The sequence below is a fragment of the Mauremys mutica genome, chromosome 1 (assembly GCF_020497125.1).
Source record: "Mauremys mutica isolate MM-2020 ecotype Southern chromosome 1, ASM2049712v1, whole genome shotgun sequence".
NCBI classification, from domain to species: domain Eukaryota; kingdom Metazoa; phylum Chordata; order Testudines; family Geoemydidae; genus Mauremys; species Mauremys mutica.
This window is the reverse complement of record NC_059072.1, coordinates 44,680,151-44,700,745: the sequence shown is the minus strand read 5'-3', so window position 1 is coordinate 44,700,745 and position 20,595 is coordinate 44,680,151. Positions and strand designations below refer to the sequence as shown.

The 20,595-nt window shown below is 41.8% G+C and overlaps 1 protein-coding gene across 1 annotated transcript in view; it reads left to right on the top strand.

The window, feature by feature from the left end:
* CPED1 (cadherin like and PC-esterase domain containing 1) overlaps positions 1–20,595 on the top strand; it is a 225,480-nt gene that overhangs the window by 184,190 nt on the left and 20,695 nt on the right. Inside the window, exons 18-19 of the mRNA XM_045001870.1 lie at positions 3,713–3,830; positions 14,344–14,480. Coding sequence (XP_044857805.1) covers positions 3,713–3,830; positions 14,344–14,480 — 255 coding nt within the window. The remainder of the gene's footprint in view (positions 1–3,712; positions 3,831–14,343; positions 14,481–20,595) is intronic.

Sequence of the window (20,595 nt, the reverse complement as noted above, 5' to 3'; positions counted from 1 at the left end):
TTTATTTGGGCATAAGTTTTCATGGGCTAAAACCCACTTCATCAGATCAGGGTGCATCTCATGAAGTGGGTTTTAGCCCATGAAAGCTTATGCCCAAATAAATTTGTTAGTCTCTAAGGTGCCACAAGGACTCCTCATTGTTTTTGGTGATACAGACTAACATGGCTACCACTCTGATACATTGTAACCTGTTATTATCTCATGCTCTAGGTGAAACAAAACATCCAGAGTTATTAGCTCTAAATTAATAACCTGATGTAGTTGTTTGGTAACATGCTGAAAACCTAGGGCGATTGTTTAAAGGGTGTAATCGATGCGTCTTATGAAGCAGCAATCTCACTATAGACAGTTTTAGAGAGAGATGATTTCCTCTTCACCCAACAGACCTTTTCCTTCTCTAAATACTGGTTGGGGTTAACAGAAAGCTACCTAGATATACATGAGAAAGCTTTGCTATCTTTTTTGTTTGCTGTTGCCTCAGAAATTTTCTGTAAAGATAAAAGTAAATTTATTAATAAGATGCCAAACCAGTCATAGAATCAATTCTAGCTATGTATTGAAATACGTATTTCAGCGGAGCTTCCTTTTGATTTCAGTCCAGGCATTCAAGGCTCTTTTTTTGTCTGCCCTTTAAAAATGAGTATGCACAGGAGCAGACACCAAGGGGAAAGTATCATTTAAGTTTGCTTGGCTGCCTCTCATCTTTGCAGTGAGTGATAGCTTGTAAACATACTTAAGATCACAAGACGTTTCATCTTCGGGCACGGCGAGAGGGGTGTCATAGCACTGCAGTACCTTTGGGGGACTTGACAAATCCACAAGCTGTTAATAAAGGCCTTAATGTACCATACATGGAGCTAGAGTAAATGTTAGTTCCTGACCTCTGGCTGCCTCAGCTCCATTTTTATACAGCAATATTAAACATGTCTTTGATCATAAAAGATTAGACCTCTGTAAAAGCAAAAATGAGCCTCCCTCAAGTACTGCAGGTACTGCGACCTCTCACAGCCAGATGCTCTGAGTTGAGAATTCTGCTATTAAACAATCTATGTTGTATTTCAGACCGCGTGCTTTTTAACAAATGAAACTGACCCAGTGAATGTAAACCTACCAGACAAAATTTGCTCTTGATGGTATCACCCAGTGAATTCAATTAAAATCAAAGAATATTTTTTTTGTTTAAACACCTACACTGCACAAGTCTGAACAAGAAAATCCTTGTTAAGTTATCTTATGGCACTGTGTTGAGAGCAAAGAGCAGGCTAGTCAGGAATTTAGGCCTTCCTAGTGAAGCCTTGTGCAAATTGTTGTGCTGCAAGGTCGAAGTTTTCTGATGTTACTGTTAGTTTAAGTAATTCTGTCAAATATCTGTACAGTGTGTCCAGACCCTAAGACTCCAAGAGGACATCACGGTTTGACACTAGAAGAACTCAGTGTCATTCATTTGCTTATATCAGCCTTTTTTAACTGTAAAACCCTAAACAGGGAGTAAGGTGGTAGTGCAAAAAAACCACAGAGATAAAGTGTCTCCCACTACAGTGAATCCTGTGCGTTAAAATGATCCAAAACACTTTGAAGTCAATGACAGTCTTTCCATTTACTTGAAGGGGCATTGAATCAGGCCTTATATGAGAGAGCACTTTGCTTTTTGTGTTTTGGGTGTACCCCTAGAGTAATCTTAGCAAAAATTAAGGTACACTAGTATTTAATTATTTCAAGGGTGACTTCATGGCTCTATTCAAGTCAGTGGCAAAAATCCTATTGACTTAAATGGTGCTAGGTTTCACCCCAACAGTCTAAAGACCTAATTGATTGTCATTCATTCATGGTTATAATCTGAAGGTGGAGGCAAAGTATATTATATTAAAAACATTGTTCTAAATAGTTTGATTGCTGTGCATTTTAGAAGCAATAGTAAATACGTCAGTAGATGTATTTATTTTAGTATGATTTAAGAAAAATAAAAAAAACAAAAATCAGTATAGTTCAATGAATAGGGGAACTATAAATTCACAATCTTCTTTTAAACATTTCATTTTATTCTCCTTTCAATGTGAAATATCTTTTTATAAAATGTCCATTCTTTATATGGTTTATTCTGTCTATTTAAACTGTTTGCCACTGTATAGTATGTTTATAATTGTTTAAAAGTAATAATCCTATGAAAAATTAAAAATCAATTTACAGAATACTGAAATTGTGATAGAATAATGTTTAATTTAACCAGTGTATTTAAATAAATAGCTTAATGTATGTTGCAGTCAGATTTTCATATTTTTTCATGTCATAAACACAAAATTATTTTGATCTCCATAGCCTGTCATATTTTTCATTTTCACAGTTATAATACAAAAAATGTGAATGTATTATGGAGGCACTTGCCACAGCATCATAGTTACAGTTGAGCTAAGCATTTAAAGCAGGGATTCAACCTCCTTTTTATACATGAAGGAAATTATAATATAGTACTCTGATATCAGAAATAGCACAATACAAATTATACCAGTTATACCATAGCACAGATGGTTGTATATTATATATGCAAGAACAATGTCAGTACAATACATTATTTAAAATATAAGGGCTCAAGCCTGCTAAGTCTTAATAATGCCAGTAATCACTGTGCACCTGAATAGTCCCATTGGAACTTGGTGGTGCCTCACAGGATCAGACCCCTAAAGCAATTTTCAGACAGACTCATTTCCTTGAAGCCAATGAAACTCATTCACCCACAAACTTTAAGGCTTTTAATTTTAAAATGATTGCTATGCCAGATTGTTACTGCCAGATTTCTAAAGTGCCAAACATTAATTAAATTCCATTATACAGGTTTCTAAAGTCCATAGCATTTAGTAGAAATGATCAAATTGCAGGAAACCAGGCTGTTCAACAAAATGTGTTTACGTGCATCCTTCCATCAGTGTAATTTAGTACTTCAGTATTCTCTAGATACAAAGATATAATATGTGTATTATAATATGTGTATTAATTGTAGATCTCAGTGCACACACACATTTACTATAAATATTAAAAAGAAAAAATCAATACTATTTATCAGATTTTTTTTTAATTCTACGCATTCTTTGGCAAGTATTATTCATGTTAATATAGCATATGGATCATTACTGGGTCTTCCTTTTGTCTATAGTATGCATGACTCAAACTCTTGAGGCAAATTATATTTCATTATGTCCATCTCCCACCCCAGGTAATAATTTTTCCAAGCCAGCCCCTTTGGCAGCTCAATCATTTCTTCCTCTTGAGATTCCTCTTTTCTCTTTCTCTGTCTGTCTTTCCTTTGCACGTCTGATTGTGGGGATACATGTATTTCTTAAAACTAAATTGGCACATATCATCCAGTAAACATGTTCCGTTTCAGTGCAGGTTTTCCATATAAAATTAATGTGGGCAGCAAGTAAGAATTAAATAGCGATTACAATTTAAAGTATATTTATTTTATACAAAAATGATGCACAAGGAACTGCTCAATGCAACCTTTTACACATTGATTGTAGGTTGGCAAAGTTTGTTGCAAATCACTGGTACGTAGCACATTTCAAAGTGTGTTGAATGGAGGACAAATGGATTTCAGAATCAATCAAATATTTTTTTCTCTTATTAGCTGTTCTTGAAAAAAGTTTTTTACACCATGCATATTGTTAAATGCTTTGGATATGGTACTGTGATTTTAATTAATTTCATTGTAATTCAGGACTGTGGTTCGCTAATTCAGCTGGAGGAATCCTGTGGATTACAGCCTCTGTCTCCTGAGTACCTTTCAGCAATTTCACAGACACAGTTTAAGACTTGTGAAGCTGGGGACATAAAAGGTTGGTTCTTAATATATTCTCTCCCTTTTAAAAACAAATACCTGCGCCCCACTAAAATAAAACACACAAAATCGCCTTGTCCTTTATGCACACAAAACACACAAGTAAAACTATGATTTTGTTGCTGTACAGACTGTTTTATTACATATTTTACTTATATGAGTCACACAGACAGTTTAGGTTTAAGAAACATTTTTTTCTGAGTGAAACAGTTTCCTCAGAGAAGATAGTTTGCCTGTATAATTATTATTTGCAGGGCTCATTGACAATTTTCCATCAAAAACATACATTTTATATGGAATTTCTTTTTCTTAAATTTTTTCAAGTTTTTGAAGAAAAACCTAGAACAGTTTGTTTTGGGGGTTTTTTTGCAAATAAAAAAACCTATTGGCATTTTTACCAGCTATAGTCTTATATTTCCAATTCCATGTTTTGAATACACAAAAAATAGTAACCAAATTTTTAAACAAACTAACTAACCAAAATATCTCCCTTTTATATAAACTAGTGCACAGAGATTTAAACATCACAATGGACAAGCCAAATAGCATGGTTTAAATGTCTTTTTTATAATAATTAAGATATATGCTGCAGGTCAATACGAATAAGCTCTCTGTTCAGTTAATAGAAGGAATGCAGTTTTGAATATGGAAATATATTGGACCCAATCCCACAAAAATGTAAGCTTGAATATTTTTACAAATGTGAATATTCATTTGCATCAAATTAGGCACATGTTGAAGTCTTTGCAGGATAATTATTTCTATATCTTTCTTTGTTAGACAAATGGAAAATAAAATCATACTACTGTATACACTACTAGCAGAAAAGTAGGGTATGTCTACACTGCAATTAGGCATCTGCGGTTGGCCTGTGCCAGCTGACTCAGGCTTGCGGGGCTCGGGTTAAGGGCTGTTTAATTGCTGCAAGACATTCTAGCTTAGGCTGCAGCCTGAGATCTGCCCCTTCTCAGGGTCCTAGAGCCCAGGTTGCTTTGAATGCTGCATATAGCTAAATGAAGAACAATATAAAATACATTATACCCTTCTGATGAATAACATCTGTGCCGCAAATGTTTCTAATTGAAACAACACTCAATATATAAAGAGTTAAAAGGTCACAGCTAACAGAAATGGAAGTATAATTTCTTGTTAACAAAGTGAAGGTAGCTAATACCATCTAAATGACAACGTTCAGCCCATGTAAAGTAATGCACATTGGAAAAAATAACCCCAACTATACATACAACATGATGGGGGCTAATTTAGCTACAACGAGTCAGGAAAAAGATCTTGGAGTTATCGTGGATAGTTCTCTGAAGATGTCCACGCAGTGTGCAGAGGCGGTCAAAAAAGCAAACAGGATGTTAGGAATCATTAAAAAGGGGATAGAGAATAAGACTGAGAATATATTATTGCCCTTATATAAATCCATGGTACGCCCACATCTCGAATACTGTGTACAGATGTGGTCTCCTCACCTCAAAAAAGATATTCTAGCACTAGAAAAGGTTCAGAAAAGAGCAACTAAAATGATTAGGGGTTTAGAGAGGGTCCCATATGAGGAAAGATTAAAGAGGCTAGGACTCTTCAGTTTGGAAAAGAGAAGACTAAGGGGGGACATGATAGAGGTATATAAAATCATGAGTGATGTTGAGAAAGTGGATAAGGAAAAGTTATTTACTTATTCCCATAATACAAGAACTAGGGGTCACCAAATGAAATTAATAGGCAGCAGGTTTAAAACAAATAAAAGGAAGTTCTTCTTCACGCAGCACACAGTCAACTTGTGGAACTCCTTACCTGAGGAGGTTGTGAAGGCTAGGACTATAACAATGTTTAAAAGGGGACTGGATAAATTCATGGTGGCTAAGTCCATAAATGGCTATTAGCCAGGATGGGTAAGAATGGTGTCCCTAGCCTCTGTTCGTCAGAGGATGGAGATGGATGGCAGGAGAGAGATCACTTGATCATTGCCTGTTAGGTTCACTCCCTCAGGGGCACCTGGCATTGGCCACTGTCGGTAGACAGATACTGGGCTAGATGGACCTTTGGTCTGACCCGGTACGGCCTTTCTTATGTTCTTATGTTCTTATGCTGAGTGTGCAATACTTAGTGTTTATATATTGCTGTGTAGCTTTCATGCAGTTTACAAATCTTAACTGCAAGTAGAATAGTTTGTCAGTTAGTTCCACGTTTGAAACTACTGACTGAGATCCCAATCCTGGCAATGGGAGCTGTGCAGGTGCCCTTAGGAGCAAGCCTGAAGTCCTGCTCCCCTTACCTCCCCTTTGATTGTTAAATATATTAAGCATTCAAAGAAACATCAAAATCCTGACTCTTCCAAACCCATGAAGAGGTAGGATGGCCTTTATGATCGGGAGGACTGGGAGTCAGAGACCTAGGGTGACATTCTGGCTTTATTGAAGTTGATGGCAAAACTTAGAAGTTTTCCACTGACTGCAGTAGGTCCAGGATTTCACCCCTGGTTTCTATTCTCTTGGTCTGACCTTGGGCAAGTCCTCTAGGATCTGATCCAATGAGGAACTAAGCCTCCTTAACTCCTATTTGTTTCAGTAGATTTGAGGTGGCTCAGCGCCACCCAGGAGGCACTTGGCATCTTGCAGGACAAGGGCCTGAATTGCCCCGTGTCTGTTTTTCATCAGTAAATACAGAGTATTAATGTCAAACCAGGGTAGTTGCCTGCAGTCTGTCTCAGTTTGGAACCACAGGATTGATAAATGATTGCAGTGACAGTAAGAAAAATCAACATACATAATTAAGGGTTTGATCCAAAGCTTACTGAAGCCACTGGTAAAACTCCCATTGACTTCAGTGAGCTTTCAACCAGGCTGTAACTTAATACATAATTACATGTTCAGTATTATTATAATATTACTTATTAGTTTTAAGTGCTGTCCACGTGCTTGGCACTTTGCAAAACATAGAAGAGACACAGTGGCTGTCCAAGGAAGCTTAAAAACAAGGAAACCAATGCTGCAAAGCTTCTTCATATGAATCAGGCCACAGTAGTCTATGGAAAGTCCACATGGACTTGTGTGAACAAATGTAACATGGGGCCCTAACAGATCATAGCTTAACATTTAATATTACTGTGCCGTGGTAGTGCCACTGTAGTTAAGCTTGCGTCATGACATCTGTTCAAAGACTGACCTTTCAAAGTCCTCTTAAATTGACATGCTTTAGTTAGATGTCTTTGAAATTTGGTTCGCCTCTGGAGGGTACCGGGTAAAGCTAGTGACCCAAATTTGGAGTCATTTGAGCTCAGGGTTGCAAAGATAAAAACCCTGAAAAAATAGCCATTTAAAAAAAAAATTCTAGGGTGGGTTTTTTTGGGGCAGAGCTAGAAATCAAACAATGCCTCGGTATCATTCAAATGTCAAAAAGGCAAAATCTATGGCTATTTTGCGTGATTCCCTTTTTATTCAGTACCCATTTCATCCAATATTACTAATTCACAGCTGGAAAAGGGAATAATTATTATATACAAAAATATATGAAGTTGCAGCCTTATAAAAATACATGTGATTATAACTACTCTTAATTCTATAGGTATCCTGTTGGCATTGAATAATGCGTCCTATAGACAACATTTCTTATAACATGCATCATCATTCACTCAAATCTTTAGCATATGTTTTAGCAGTGGTTCTCAAACTAGGGGTCGGGACCCCAAAGGGCTGGCATTACATTTGCTGGGACCCAGGGCCGAAGCTGAAGCCTGAGCCCCACCACCCAGGGCCAAAGACAAAGCCCGATGGCTTCACCCCGGGTGGAGGGGCTCAGGTTATAGGCCCCTTGCCTGGGGCTAAGCTCTTGGGCTTTGCTTCCTCCCCCCCCCCCCGCCCATGGTCGTGGGCAGGGCCGGCTCCAGACCCCAGCGTGCCAAGCGCGTGCTTGGGGCGTCGTGCCGCGGGAGGGCGGCAGGCGGCTCTGGTGGACCTCCCACAGGCATGCCTGCGGAGGGTCCGCTGGTCCCGCGGCTTCGGTGGAGCATCCGCAGGCGTGCCTGCAGGAGGTCCACCGGAGCCGCGGGACCAGCGACCGCCAGAGCGCCCCCCGCGGCGTGCCACCCTGCTTGGGGCGGCGCAATTCCTAGAGCCGCCCCTGGTCGTGGGGCTTGGGCTTTGCCCACCCCCAGCCCAGGGCAGGGGAGCTCGGGCGGGCTCAGGCTTCAGTCCCCCCTCCTGGGATCGTGCAGTAATTTTCGTTGTCAGAAGGGGGTCATGGTGCAATGACGTTTGAGAACCCCTGTGCTATAGGATTGATCTACTTATTTATTAAATATAGGGATAGTGCTAGTGATTATAGATCACACCGACTGTTTGAAGAAGCTTTTCATATGATACTTATCATTTTCAGTCACCAAAGTTTAACTTTTATTGTTCGGACATTTCAGTTCCTCAATATTTTGCTTTTTCAGTTTCTGATTTAAAAACACAGCAGCTCATAAAGAGATGTGATATTAAGAAGAAAGTTCTGTAATGGAAGTGCGATCTCAGAAGTTAGTTACTGGCAGAACTTTTATGTATTTGATTTGCAAGAAGAAATTGAAATGTGAGGAAATTAAATGCCCAGTTTTTATACGGTTGCTAAATTTAAACCACTCCTCCCCACAAAGAATTTACCATTAGGGATGCTCTTCAACAACTTTTTACATTGGGACTATTTTTTAATTCTCTGTGAACAAAACTCGTAGGCCCTAGATTTGAGTCACAAACCAACATAGGTCAGGAAATTCAAAGTAAGACAAATGTTCTGTTCTTACTCTGTTATTCTAAAAGGGAGCATAGCAGTAATGGTGTGAACTAGATCTTGTGAGGTACTAACATGGCTGCCATTACCATAGTATTTGAATGCCTGAGAATCTTTAATGCATTTGCCCTCACAACACCAAGGTGAGGTAAGAAAGTTTTAAAGAGGGGAAACTGAAGCACAGAGACTTGCCCAAGGTCACACAGGAAGTCTGTGGCAGAGCAAGGGTTTGAAGCCAAATCTCCCAAATCCTAGTCTAGTGCCCTAACCCACAGAACCTTCCCTCCCTATGCTGCATAGTGGCAAGTCACCTGCCTAATGAAATCCCTAAATATATAGACACCCCCACCAGTTTGAACAGCAAAAGCTAGAACTCTAGGGCCTGATCCATAACCCACTGAAGTCAAAGGAAATATGCCTGTTTACTTTAGCAGACTTTGAATAAGGACCTTTGTGCATCATTCACTAATACAACCTCTAGGCATATGTGTGTATGTGTACAGTACATAGTGTGAGGTAGGTAGTGCATTACCTTGCACAGTGGCAGGATTATAGGACAAATATTGCCCTTTCCGTGCTCTTGCAAGGGCTTTCCAAGGGCTGACAGGAAAGATTTATGCCAGTTTTATGTGGGAGGACTCTATACTTATCTGTCTGATAAGACAAAACACCCTGCCACTTACCAAATATATTTGCTTCCAGATTTCCCCTCTGTATGTTTGGGGTCACCCCTATGCAAATCCTCTTTCTCATCAAGGTGTCAGGAAGAAACTCTCAAGGTATCTAGGACCCAGCAGTCTTGTTTTCCAGTCTCATGCTCTGCTATATTTTTATAGATTAAAATTAAACATGTCCTTAGCAGTGTCCAAAATTTTCCTAATCCTGCAAGGGGGCCTGGCACATAAGGCTAATGGGGCTTAGGCTGCCTGAATAAACTTGTGCTTCCAAAAGCTGGACTAGTGTAACCAGAGCCAGAAAAGTGACAGGCAGATCCTTAGAAGCCTCATTCCTGTTCTGCCTTCCCTGTTCCTGTCCACAGCCTCACACCCTAGCGTAGTGGTGAGAGCTGACAGCTCAAGCAGCTGACCATTCACCATGACTCCTCTGATCTATTACCACAAGCTGCAAAGCACACGGTGACAGTGGCAATCTCTGACATGACAGGTTCTCGGAGCCAAACAGAGCTAGCACTTAGCAAACAAATGAGATGTCAGTGCGGAGACTCAAATGCATTACGTTCTGTTCAAGTCAAGTTGAAAGTGGGTTGACAGCAACAGAGACTGAACTAATGTTTGTCCTCAGAAGTAGTAAAGCATGGGTGTAAGCAGTGGAAGACCCCCTAAAACTGTCTTGCTTATGTGCCTCAACACCTGTTTGGAGAGACCATCTCCAGGAGGGGGTTCTGCAACCATTTCATCCTTGGCCTCTCTGTCGAGACTGACAAATCTGCCGAATGTGACAGTAGTTTTTCTGATGTGTCCACTAGAAATCAGACTGAGATAGCAATCATATCACATAGGCCATTGAACAGCCATTGGATGGCAGTGACGTGGAATCACTAATGACCTATGCAGGATTTGCAAAAATAAGATCAAAACCTTTACATCTGGATCCCATTGCCAATCCCCCTAAATCTCCTAGCCCTTCTGATTTAGTGTGACTCAATACCCTATATGCTATGGATCTCTTCGGGCTCTGTTTTTTCTTGAGCTGTCAGATGCCCACAAATATGTAGCTATTGCTCAGAAGTCCCCTGAAAAGCATATCTCCGAGCCTACAATTTTAAAATAAACCATTCAGTTAAATCAGCACTGAATGAATTCCTATCCTCTTAACGAACAAGAAAAAAATGTACCAAGCAAGGAATTGAAGAATCCACAGGCATTTGCTTATCTGCAAAGATTCCTCCTCCATACTGCACAACCAATACATTGACCTTAGCTTTATCAGGATAGGCTTTATCAGGAAGCCAAGACTTCATGCTATTTATCCTTACTGGAGTAGCAATATTGAACCTGATCCAACCTCTGTTTGTTGAGTCTCCTTACCCACTTGACCCACCTTATAGCAAGTTACATACCTTCAATTTGTTTGAACTTACAACTCCTATGTCACTTGCACTTATCAATGTTAAGTTGCTAATGTGTCTTCCAGATAACTTGGCCCAGAGATGTCCAATTATGGAAGGTAATGCACCTATGTGAGGTGTTTCATCAGCTCTGGCCATATAACTATTGTAACCAGCCCCACTGCAGGGAGTCGCTCTGGGTATGTCTACACAGCAAAGAAAAACCTGCAGCTGGCCCATGCCAACTGACTTGGGTTCGCTGTGGGTTTTCCTTTGCTGTGTTGTAGACATACCCTCTGAGTGCTGTGGAACAGCAGTCCCCTATATGGCTGGTAGTGTTCTGGGCGAACCACAGGCTTAGCGGCAAGTGCTAGAGGAGCTCCACACACTAGGCCCTTCAATCTCTAGCCCTTGGTGTGTTTCCATAAGCACAGCATCTGAGGAATAGCGAAGGATGCCAGCAATAAATGGTGCAATTAATGATTGCTTTAAGTTACATTAAGTTAAGTTCCTAACACAGCCCCTGAGGACAGTCCAGTATGGGGTAAGGAGGTGGGACCCCTATGGCCTGGTGCCAAAGGTACTCACTCCAGGCCACTGCTCTCCTGCAGGCTGCCACACACTGGCCTGCGGAGCCCCCAGCCAGAGCCCAGTCCTCTTGTCCAGCACCTATACTCTTAGTCAGGCCTGTCCATATGCTCACTTTCCCCGCCCCCCTGCAGGATACTTCTGGGTTTCTATCTGGTACAACTGCCACTGGACCCTTTGCCAGCAAGAGGCTGCTTTCCAAACTGGCTCCCAGATCCCAACCTGTCTGGCCTTCTCTTTGCCACCAGCTCCCAGCCTGCTGCCTCCAGCTGGTTGCTCTTTATCTAACACAACCTCCGGGTCCCCTCTAGCCTCTAGCAATACTTCCCTTTCTTGTGCTGGAGGGGTTATGGATCCCTCTATTGGCTGGATGTTGCAGTGGGGAAGTAACGGTGCCCAGTAATGAGCCAGCAGGTTCAGACAGATCTTCAAAAGTAGTTGTCAATGAGAAATCATCATCAAATGGGTATGTTCTAGTGGGGTTCTGCAGGGTTCTAGTTCCAATGTTGTTCAACATTTTCATCAGTGATCTGGAGGTAAATATAAAATCACCGATGATAACATTTGCAGAGGAGACAAAGATTGGTGGAGTGGTATATAACATGAGGGCAGGGTAGTCATACAGAGGGATCTGGGTTGCTTGGTAAGCTGGGTCTATTCAAACACACTGTATTTTAATATAGTCAAATGCAAGGTCATACCTCTAGGATCAAAGAATGCAGCCCGTACCTCCTGAATGGGGGACTGTATTCTGAAAGCAGAGACTCTGAAAAGGATTTAGGCATTATAGTGGACAAGCAACTCAACGTGATTGGCCAGTGCAGTGGTGTGGCAAAGAAGGCTAATGGGATCTATGGATGTATAAACGGGAGCACTGAGTAGGAGTAAGGTGGTGATTTTACCTCCGTACACAGCATTAGTGAGGCTGATACTGGAATACTGTGTACAGTTCTGGTGTCCACATTTCATAAATTAGAGAGGGTGCAGAAAAGAGTCAGAAAAATTATTGCGGGCTGGAAAAAAAGCCTCACAGAGAGAGATTAAAGAGCTTGAGAGGTGACTTGATTATGGTGTATAAGGTACCTTCATGGGAATAAAGTACTGGGTTATAAAGGGCTCTTTAACCTAGTGGAGAAAGGTAGAACAAGAACCAATGGCTGGAAGTTAAACCCAGACAATTTTAAAATAGAAATAAGTCACAACCATAACAACAGTTAGGAGATTCACCATTGGAGCAAACCACTAAGGGAAGTGGTGGATATGCCATCTCTGATGTCTTCAAATCAAGACTGGACACCTTTCTAGAAGAAGTTATTGGTCTCAGTATAGAAGTAACTGGATGAAATTCTGTGGTCTATACAGGACATCAGACTAGATGATCGAATGATCCCTTCTGGCCTTAAAACCTAAGAATATATGAAGATGATTTGAGTCTCAATTGCATCTCAACTGAAAATGTAGAAGGGCTGATCTCAGCCCTAAGGGAATCTTCTGGGAAAGACAATTGTAAATAATAGTTTTTCCTGTTACTGAGAAGTTAGAACAAATAAATCAATAACCACTTACAAGGCTCAGTTTAATATTGTAAGCCTGCCACTGCAGAAGCAGCTGCCAGCACCTTCTACAGAGAGGATGCTGCAGTAAGAGAAACCGCTGTTGTAGAAGAGAGGCTGTCAAATACCGAGGACCAGGACTATACTGCAAATTTTTGCTGGCTGGCTACATTAGTAGGGGGTGTGAAGAGGTGTGATGTGTGCCCAACACAGCTGTGCCAGCAAAAGCCCTACTTTTGATATGGTTAAACTGGCAAAGGTGCATTTTTACTAACGGAGTTTGTTTCTCCAGAGCGGGGATGGGTGGGTTGCAGTTGGCACCAGCAAAGTCTTCCTAGTGTAGAACTGGCCTCATGAGGGCTGAGCACTTTCAGGTCTCTTCAACTCTCTTCAGAGCCTGAGGGCATCTCTATATGGCAAGTTAGCGTGGAGCAAGCCAGGGTGTGATTCTGTAGTGCACTGGTTGGCCATACACTGAATCATCTTGTAGATCCTGCTACAAGGCACTAAAAGTTTTGTAGTGCATTTTGACATAGTGCATTTGAAACAGGAGTATGTCAAAGTGCACTAGGGAATGTTTAGTGCATGATAGCAGGGTCCACACAGAGAGTAAGTGCATGGCAAGCTGGTGTGCTGTATAGAATCACACCCTGGCTTGTTGTGCATTAACTCGCTATAGAGATACACCCTTAGTTCTATTAATTTTCACTAAGACTTAGGGGTAAAATTTTGAAAAGCACATAAGTAACTTAGGGCACATCTACACTTAAAATGCCGCATCGATGTGGCTGTGGCACCATAGTGCTTTAATAAAGATGCTCTAAGCTTATGGAAGAGAGCTCTCCCATCAGCTTAGTTAATCCACCTACCCAAGAGTTGGTAGCTATTGTGATAGGAGACATGGTGCTGTCTCCGAGGGGAAGGGGGTAGGTCAGTATAATTACGTCACTCAGGGTGTGGATTTTTCACACCCTTGAGCGATGTTGTTATACCGATAAAAGTCTGTAGTGTAAACCACATCTTAGGAACCTAAGTCCTATTTTCAAAAAACAACATAGGCATTTAAGAATCTAAATCTCATTGACTTTCAGTGAGACCTTAACACCAAAGTCACTTTTGAAAATGGGACTTAGGCTCCTCAGTCACTTAAGCACTTTTGAAAATTCTACTCCGCATCTTCATCTCTGTCGTGTTTTTGTGCATTACCCACTTGAATCATGCTTCCTTTCCTAACAAGGATTGGCTGGTACAAGGAAGGAAAACTAGGAATGAGCCAAATTAAAACACTGGATCTGGACATTCCCAAATTTTTCAGGTGAAGCAAAAATACCAGTGTTTGCTAACTGGAAAAGGAGCTAGCACAGGAGCAAGAAATACTATTTTCAAGCTTCCAAAATAACAGAGTTAAAAATTATTAAAACCTACATGAGACAGAACTAGACAGTGTCTCATTAATTAAGTAGTAAGAGTACCTTAGCCTGCTGACAAAAATATGTAGGAGAGTCAAAAGACATTTTGCTGTTTTCCAGGGCAGTGGATTGTGCCTTGCCTCAGCTGTTCTGACAACAGAACCTGTGACTGGCGAGAAATAACATGGCAGCCACACAACTGTCAGTATTCTGTCCTGACTAAGCCAGAGCTCCAGCAATGTGTAGAAGGCAGAAAGGTATGCAACCAATTTATCTTTTTCACCTGCTGTATCTGTAACAGAAGATAAATCATCCACATCTATTCACACTGAACTTTATTGTCCTGAAGTTCTTTACAAATGTGAAGAAATATGCATTGTGATTAGTGTATAAGAAAAATCACTTTTTATAACATTGCTAGAGGAATGTTAAAAGGGATTCAAATCACAATGACAAACAATGATTATGTAGAATTGAACCTCTTATAATGTATATTTTTATGCTGCCATTTGACATAGACCTTCAGTTGATATTAATGAAATTTCAAGACATAACAGATAGATGGCTATGAAATACCTGTAGTGCATTTGGCAGTAGTAAGCATGTAAGCCTTACAAGTGAAAAATAATTTGCGTTGTTGTTAGAGACTGACACATACTTTGCATGCAAGCTTTGTTTCTTCTGTTGTATACCTCATGCATGGCATTGCTTGTGCATACTAATCTTACAAAGTCTTCTTGCACATTCTTTTCTTATAGTGAAACTTCTAAGGTGATTGCTTGGAAATACAGTGTCTTCTTAATAGGCATGGTATGACTGTATAACATTTGAGAAAGATCTCTGAGCTGAGATTCAGGTACAATTACTGGGAATACAAGTGTCCAGAAAGTAAGTAATGGTTATAAAGATTTTTGACAATATATTTCCTAGGTAAAAAAAAATGTCTTTTGGATTAAACCAGAGACCTTCTCTATTCAGAAAAAAATAATTACTCTTTTGTATTTTTCTTCCTTCCTTTCTTCTTAACTGGCCACTTCTCAGCCAGCACCAGGTCCTTCATTGAAATCTGGCTTCTTTCTCCCTTTGTTTTTTTCCCTGAGATGGGGACTCTTCTGGATTGGGCAAATCCAGCTGTGGACAGATTCTGCTATCAGTTACACCTGCATAAATTGGAGTGGCTCCACTAAAGCCATTTCATTTCTGGACCAGATGCTAGGGAGAATACTTGCCCCTAATTTATGGTGCATCTAGCTCCAAATGTCCCCATTATTAAAAGAGAAGAGGGCCTGGGACATTGTAGACAGTTCCCAACAGAATAACAGTCTGATACTATCTTGGAGCAATCACTGCTGAATGATCTAGGACAGGCTCAAACTGTTATGTACATTAGTGACCTCCACAAGTGCTCAAAGCTAAATTCCACCCAGACTAATGTGGTTATTTCTATAATACAATAAGCAAAATATTTCAAAGCTGAAATGTACAGGGAGATTAGAAGAAGAAGAAAGGAGCAATATACATATACTATACATATACATATACTATACTATACATATCAAATGATGGGGTCTAAATTAGCTGTTACCACTCAAGAAATAGATCTTGGGGTCATTGTGGATAGTTCCCTGAAAACATCCAGTCAGTTGGGAATCATTAAGAATGGGATAGATAATAAGATAGAAAATATTATATTGCTTCTGTATAAATCCCTGGTACACCCACATCTTGAATACTGCATGCCGATGTGGTCACCCCATCTCAAAGAAGGTATATTGCAATTGGAAAAGGTTCAGAAAACGGCAACAAAAATGATTAGGGGTATGGAACGGCTTCCATATGAGGAGTGATTCATAAGATTGGGACTTTTCAGCTTGCAGAAGGCAGGGACTAAGGAGGGATATAATAGAGCAGGGGTAGGCAACCTATGGCATGCGTGCCGAAGGCAGCATGCGAGCTGATTTTCAGTGGCACTCACACTGTCTGGGTCCTGGTCACCAGTCCGGGGGGCTCTGCATTTTAATTTAATTTTAAATGAAGCTTCTTAAACATTTTAAAAACCTTATTTACTTTACATACAACAATAGTTTAGTTATATATTATAGACTTAGAGAAAGAGACCTTCTAAAAACATTAAAATGTATTACTGGCACGCAAAACCTTAAATTAGAGTGAATAAATGAAGACTCGGCACACCACTTCTGAAAGGTTGCCAACCCCTGTAATAGATGTTTATAAAATAATGACTGGTATGGAAAAAGTAAATAAGAAAGTGTTATTTCCTCCTTCTCATAACACAAGAACTAGGGGTCACCACATTAAATTAATAGGCAGCAGGTTTAAAACAAACAAAAGGAAGTATTTTTTCACACAATGCACAGTCAACCTGTGAAACTGCTTGCCAGAGGATGTTGTGAAGGCCAAGGCTATATCAGGGTTCAAAAAAGAACTAGATAAGTTCATGGAGGATAGGCCCATCAATGACTATTAGCCAGGCTGAGCGGGGATGGTGTCCTTAGCACCTGTTTGCCAGAAGTTGGGAATGAGTGGCAGGGGATGAATCACTTGATTACCTGTTCTGTTCATTCCCTCTGGGGCACCTGGTATTGGCCTGTAATAGTCTGGTGTTGGGGGCCGTGCCCTCTCAGGGGCCGTCGGGAGCCAGGCCGCCTCACTACACGGCCCAAATCAGTCTCTGGATTCAGAAGGTCTCGGGGTTCTGCCCCTCAGGCAGGGGCTGAACAGAAGGCACACGGTCACTGCAATGAGCCCCAGCCCTCAGTCAGGGCGGGGCAGCAGACACTAGTTCTAGGCTCAGATCCTTCCTGCAGGCTGAGCACCAAGAAAGTCAATAAGCCCCGGCCCTCAGTCAGGGCGGGGCAGCAAACCAGTTCTAAGCTCCGGTCCTTGCAGCCGGAGCTGAGCAATCACAAAGTCAATAAACCCCAAGCCCTAGCTCAGGGCGGGGCATCACACCAGAGTCCAGGGGCTCCGATCCTTCCTGCAGGCTGAGCCACAATAAGGTTAATAAGCTAAGCCCAGGCCCTCAATCAGGGCGGGGCAGTAACACAGCAGTTCTGAGCTCAGATCCTCTCAGCAGGAGCTGAACACACAGGGGCACTAGCAGGCCCAGGCCCTCAGTCAGGGGCACCAAACACTCAGTACTAGGTTTAGGGCTCCGGTCCTTGTCTCAGGAGCTGAGCTGTAATACTAGTCTCAGAGCTCAGGTCCTTGCCTCAGGAGCTGAGCGGTAATAACAGTCTCAGGGCTCAGGTCCTTGCCTCAGGAGCTGAGCGGTAATAACAGTCTCAGGGCTCAGGTCCTTGCCTCAGGAGCTGAGCGGTAATAACAGTCTCAGGGCTCAGGTCCTTGCCTCAGGAGCTGAGCGGTAATAACAGTCTCAGGGCTCAGGTCCTTGCCTCAGGAGCTGAGCGGTAATAACAGTCTCAGGGCTCAGGTCCTTGCCTCAGGAGCTGAGCAGTAGCAATAGTCTCAGAGCTCAGGTCCTTGCCTCAGGAGCTGAGCAGTAGCCATAGTCTCAGGAAGCCCAGGCCCTTAGTCAGGGCGGGGCAATAAACAATAGTTCAAGGCTCAGGTCCTTGCGTCAGGTGCTGAGCCACAGCAGGTAAGTGCAGGCTTCTCTGCCTGAACGCTGGTAGGAGGGGGAGTCTGCCACCCGTGAGTGGGGTGGCAGGGGGGACACAGGCCCACCCACTCCACTGTGTCCCAGCCCGGGGCCCTAGCAGTGGCGTGGATCCGCTGCAGTCAGTGGGGATCCTGGCCGCAACACACTGACATGGGCACGTCAGTGCCCTCAGCCGGACAGGGTTCGGCTACCCCCGGGCTACACTCCATCTCCCCCTCCTCGGGTACCTGCTCGTCGCTGGGCTCGGCAGCGGGGTCCCACACCATGGGCTCCTCGGCGTGCTGAAGGCGGTCTAGGTCGGGCTGCTCCTCCGGACTCGGGTCAGGGGGCCGCTCGGGCCGCTCCTCGGGGTACCGGGCTCGGCCAGTCCACCTCGGGGTACCTGGCTCGAGGGAGGCTCGGTTGGTCTACGTCAGGATACCTGGCTCGAGGGAGGCTCGGTCCGTCCGCGTCAGGGTACCTGGCTCGGGGCAGGCTCGGTCCAGCAGGAGCCTGATCAGGAACGTCTGTCCTCTCCGGCCGCTGGGCTCCAACTGAGCGCTGAGGCCGGGCTTTTATATTTCCTGTCCCGCCCCTTGACTTCCGGGGGGCGGGAACAGGTGGCAGTGGCTCCGCCCACTGAGGTGGCTGTTCCGGTTCCTCCCTCTCTGGGGCCGTCGGGAGCCAGGCCGCCTCACTACATGGCCACTGTTGAAAAACAGGATACTGGGCTAGATGGACCTTTCTGACCCAGTATGGCCATTCTTATGTTCTAGAAATGCCCAAAATAAGTTGGGGGCTGAGGGGTGGGAGGGGTTGGTGTAGAGTGTTGTGCAGTTTCTGTTGCCATTTGTTGATGATAAATGAAGACTCTGCATAATTCAGTCATGGCTCCCCCGCTCAAAAGTAATATGCTCATCTGATCTATCTACCTATCTATTCTAGAATTTTGTATGAGCTCCCTCACCACTGTAAATTATAATACCGAGCTGTTCTATAGCAATTTTCATCTCTTGAGCTCAAAGTGCTTTACAATGTATCATTATCAACAGATGGGCAAACTGAGTCACAGAGAGGCAGTGACTTGCCCAAAGTCATCCAGCAGGCCAGTGGCAGCATCAGGAACAAATCTAGTCCAATGTTCCACCCAGCCAGTCATATTGCCACCATAGTATCTGAGCTCTGATCTCAAGTATATCTCATACATAAAACCTGTATATATAAACAACAAAAACTTGATTGTTTTTTTATTTCGCAACTTCTCTCTCTATATATGTCTTATATATGTGTGTGTATGTGACTAACATGATTGCCTTAGCTGGAACAATGGCCTCAAGTGAATTATCTTTGGAAATCTCCTATCAAAGTACTAACTTGGCCTGACCCAACTAACTTGGCCTGACCCAACTTGACTTTTGAACTGTGTTAATCTTGTCATAAGGAACAAAATAAACAGGCTTGGACACAGTTAGCATTTGAATAGGAAAAGCCAGTTTAGGCAGGAAGTGATGTTCATGATTTATTAGGTTGAAAGCTCTCCTCTGAGTCAGTACTGAACTAGTGCCTCAGTATGGTGTTGCTGGATACTGTTCTCCTGGAGGTGATTTCTTACAGCTGAGATGTAATACTGAGGACCTCAACATCTATGGTTGTGTAAAATCCCTACGGCACTAATAAATAAATAAATAAATAAAAAGTAGTGATGTTAATTCCAATGTCCCTTGTCAAATTCCAGTGAAAATACTTTAAAAATAAATTCTTTACCTTCTATCCTGAATTGTTGTGTAATGTGTCTGTGCACTGGTAACAGTTGCTTTGCTTAACCTATGAGGGACCGGGATTTCAGAGAGAGATTAAATTAAATAGGTTGCATGAAGTTTGAAAATAACTTTGGCCTCTTTTTGGATCAAAGTCAGCAAATCTAAGAACATCAGATATACATTGTAAGATCATTACCGTGGCTTCTTCATGTTTCATAGGAAAACAATAGAATGCAGTTTTAACTTTTTTTATTCACATTTCTAAAATACAATTCTATTGTATTGTGTCCATCCCATAACTTTGCTATAAATAAAATGTAGAGAATAAATGGGTTTTAGTTTAGTTTTTCTTACTTCAACCTAGTTTTATTTCTTGTATTAAAATCTGTGTGTATTTCAGAGATAATTTATAAAATGTATTTGATTCTTTATAACAGAAATATAATTCACCCTGGCTATGTTTTCCAGCTGTCTTTGCTTTGTCATTTAACTACTTTTTAACTTTTGTATGTGTGAGTCAGTTCTGTTTCATGTGAACTTCAGACCACCTGTGGTGAAAGAATAAGACACAAATTGGTTGTGACATGAAACAGGATATAAATTCCCCAAACCAGTTTATAAGGGGTCTTATTTTACTTTATGGTGTGTTAGCAGCACTAATCCATCACATGTTTGCATTTCAAACACAACAAACAGGAAAGTGATCTAAAATATTGAAACTGAAGGAAATTTCTGCATGGAGGGATTCTCATTCAGCCAGCTTCTAGTATCTGTAGTCTCATTGCCTTTGAACTCCCGGTTAAGGCAAATTGAACACAGGCTACATTACACTGTAGATTCTAGTCACTGGAGGAATTATGTATGCATAACCTAATTATATCAAAGAAATGTGCAATCAAAATAGAGGATAAATTTGTATTACATCTGTGTGACACAACCCCATATAACTGTATCGTTAATGAGTTTTTGCTGTAAGATTTATGAGACTTA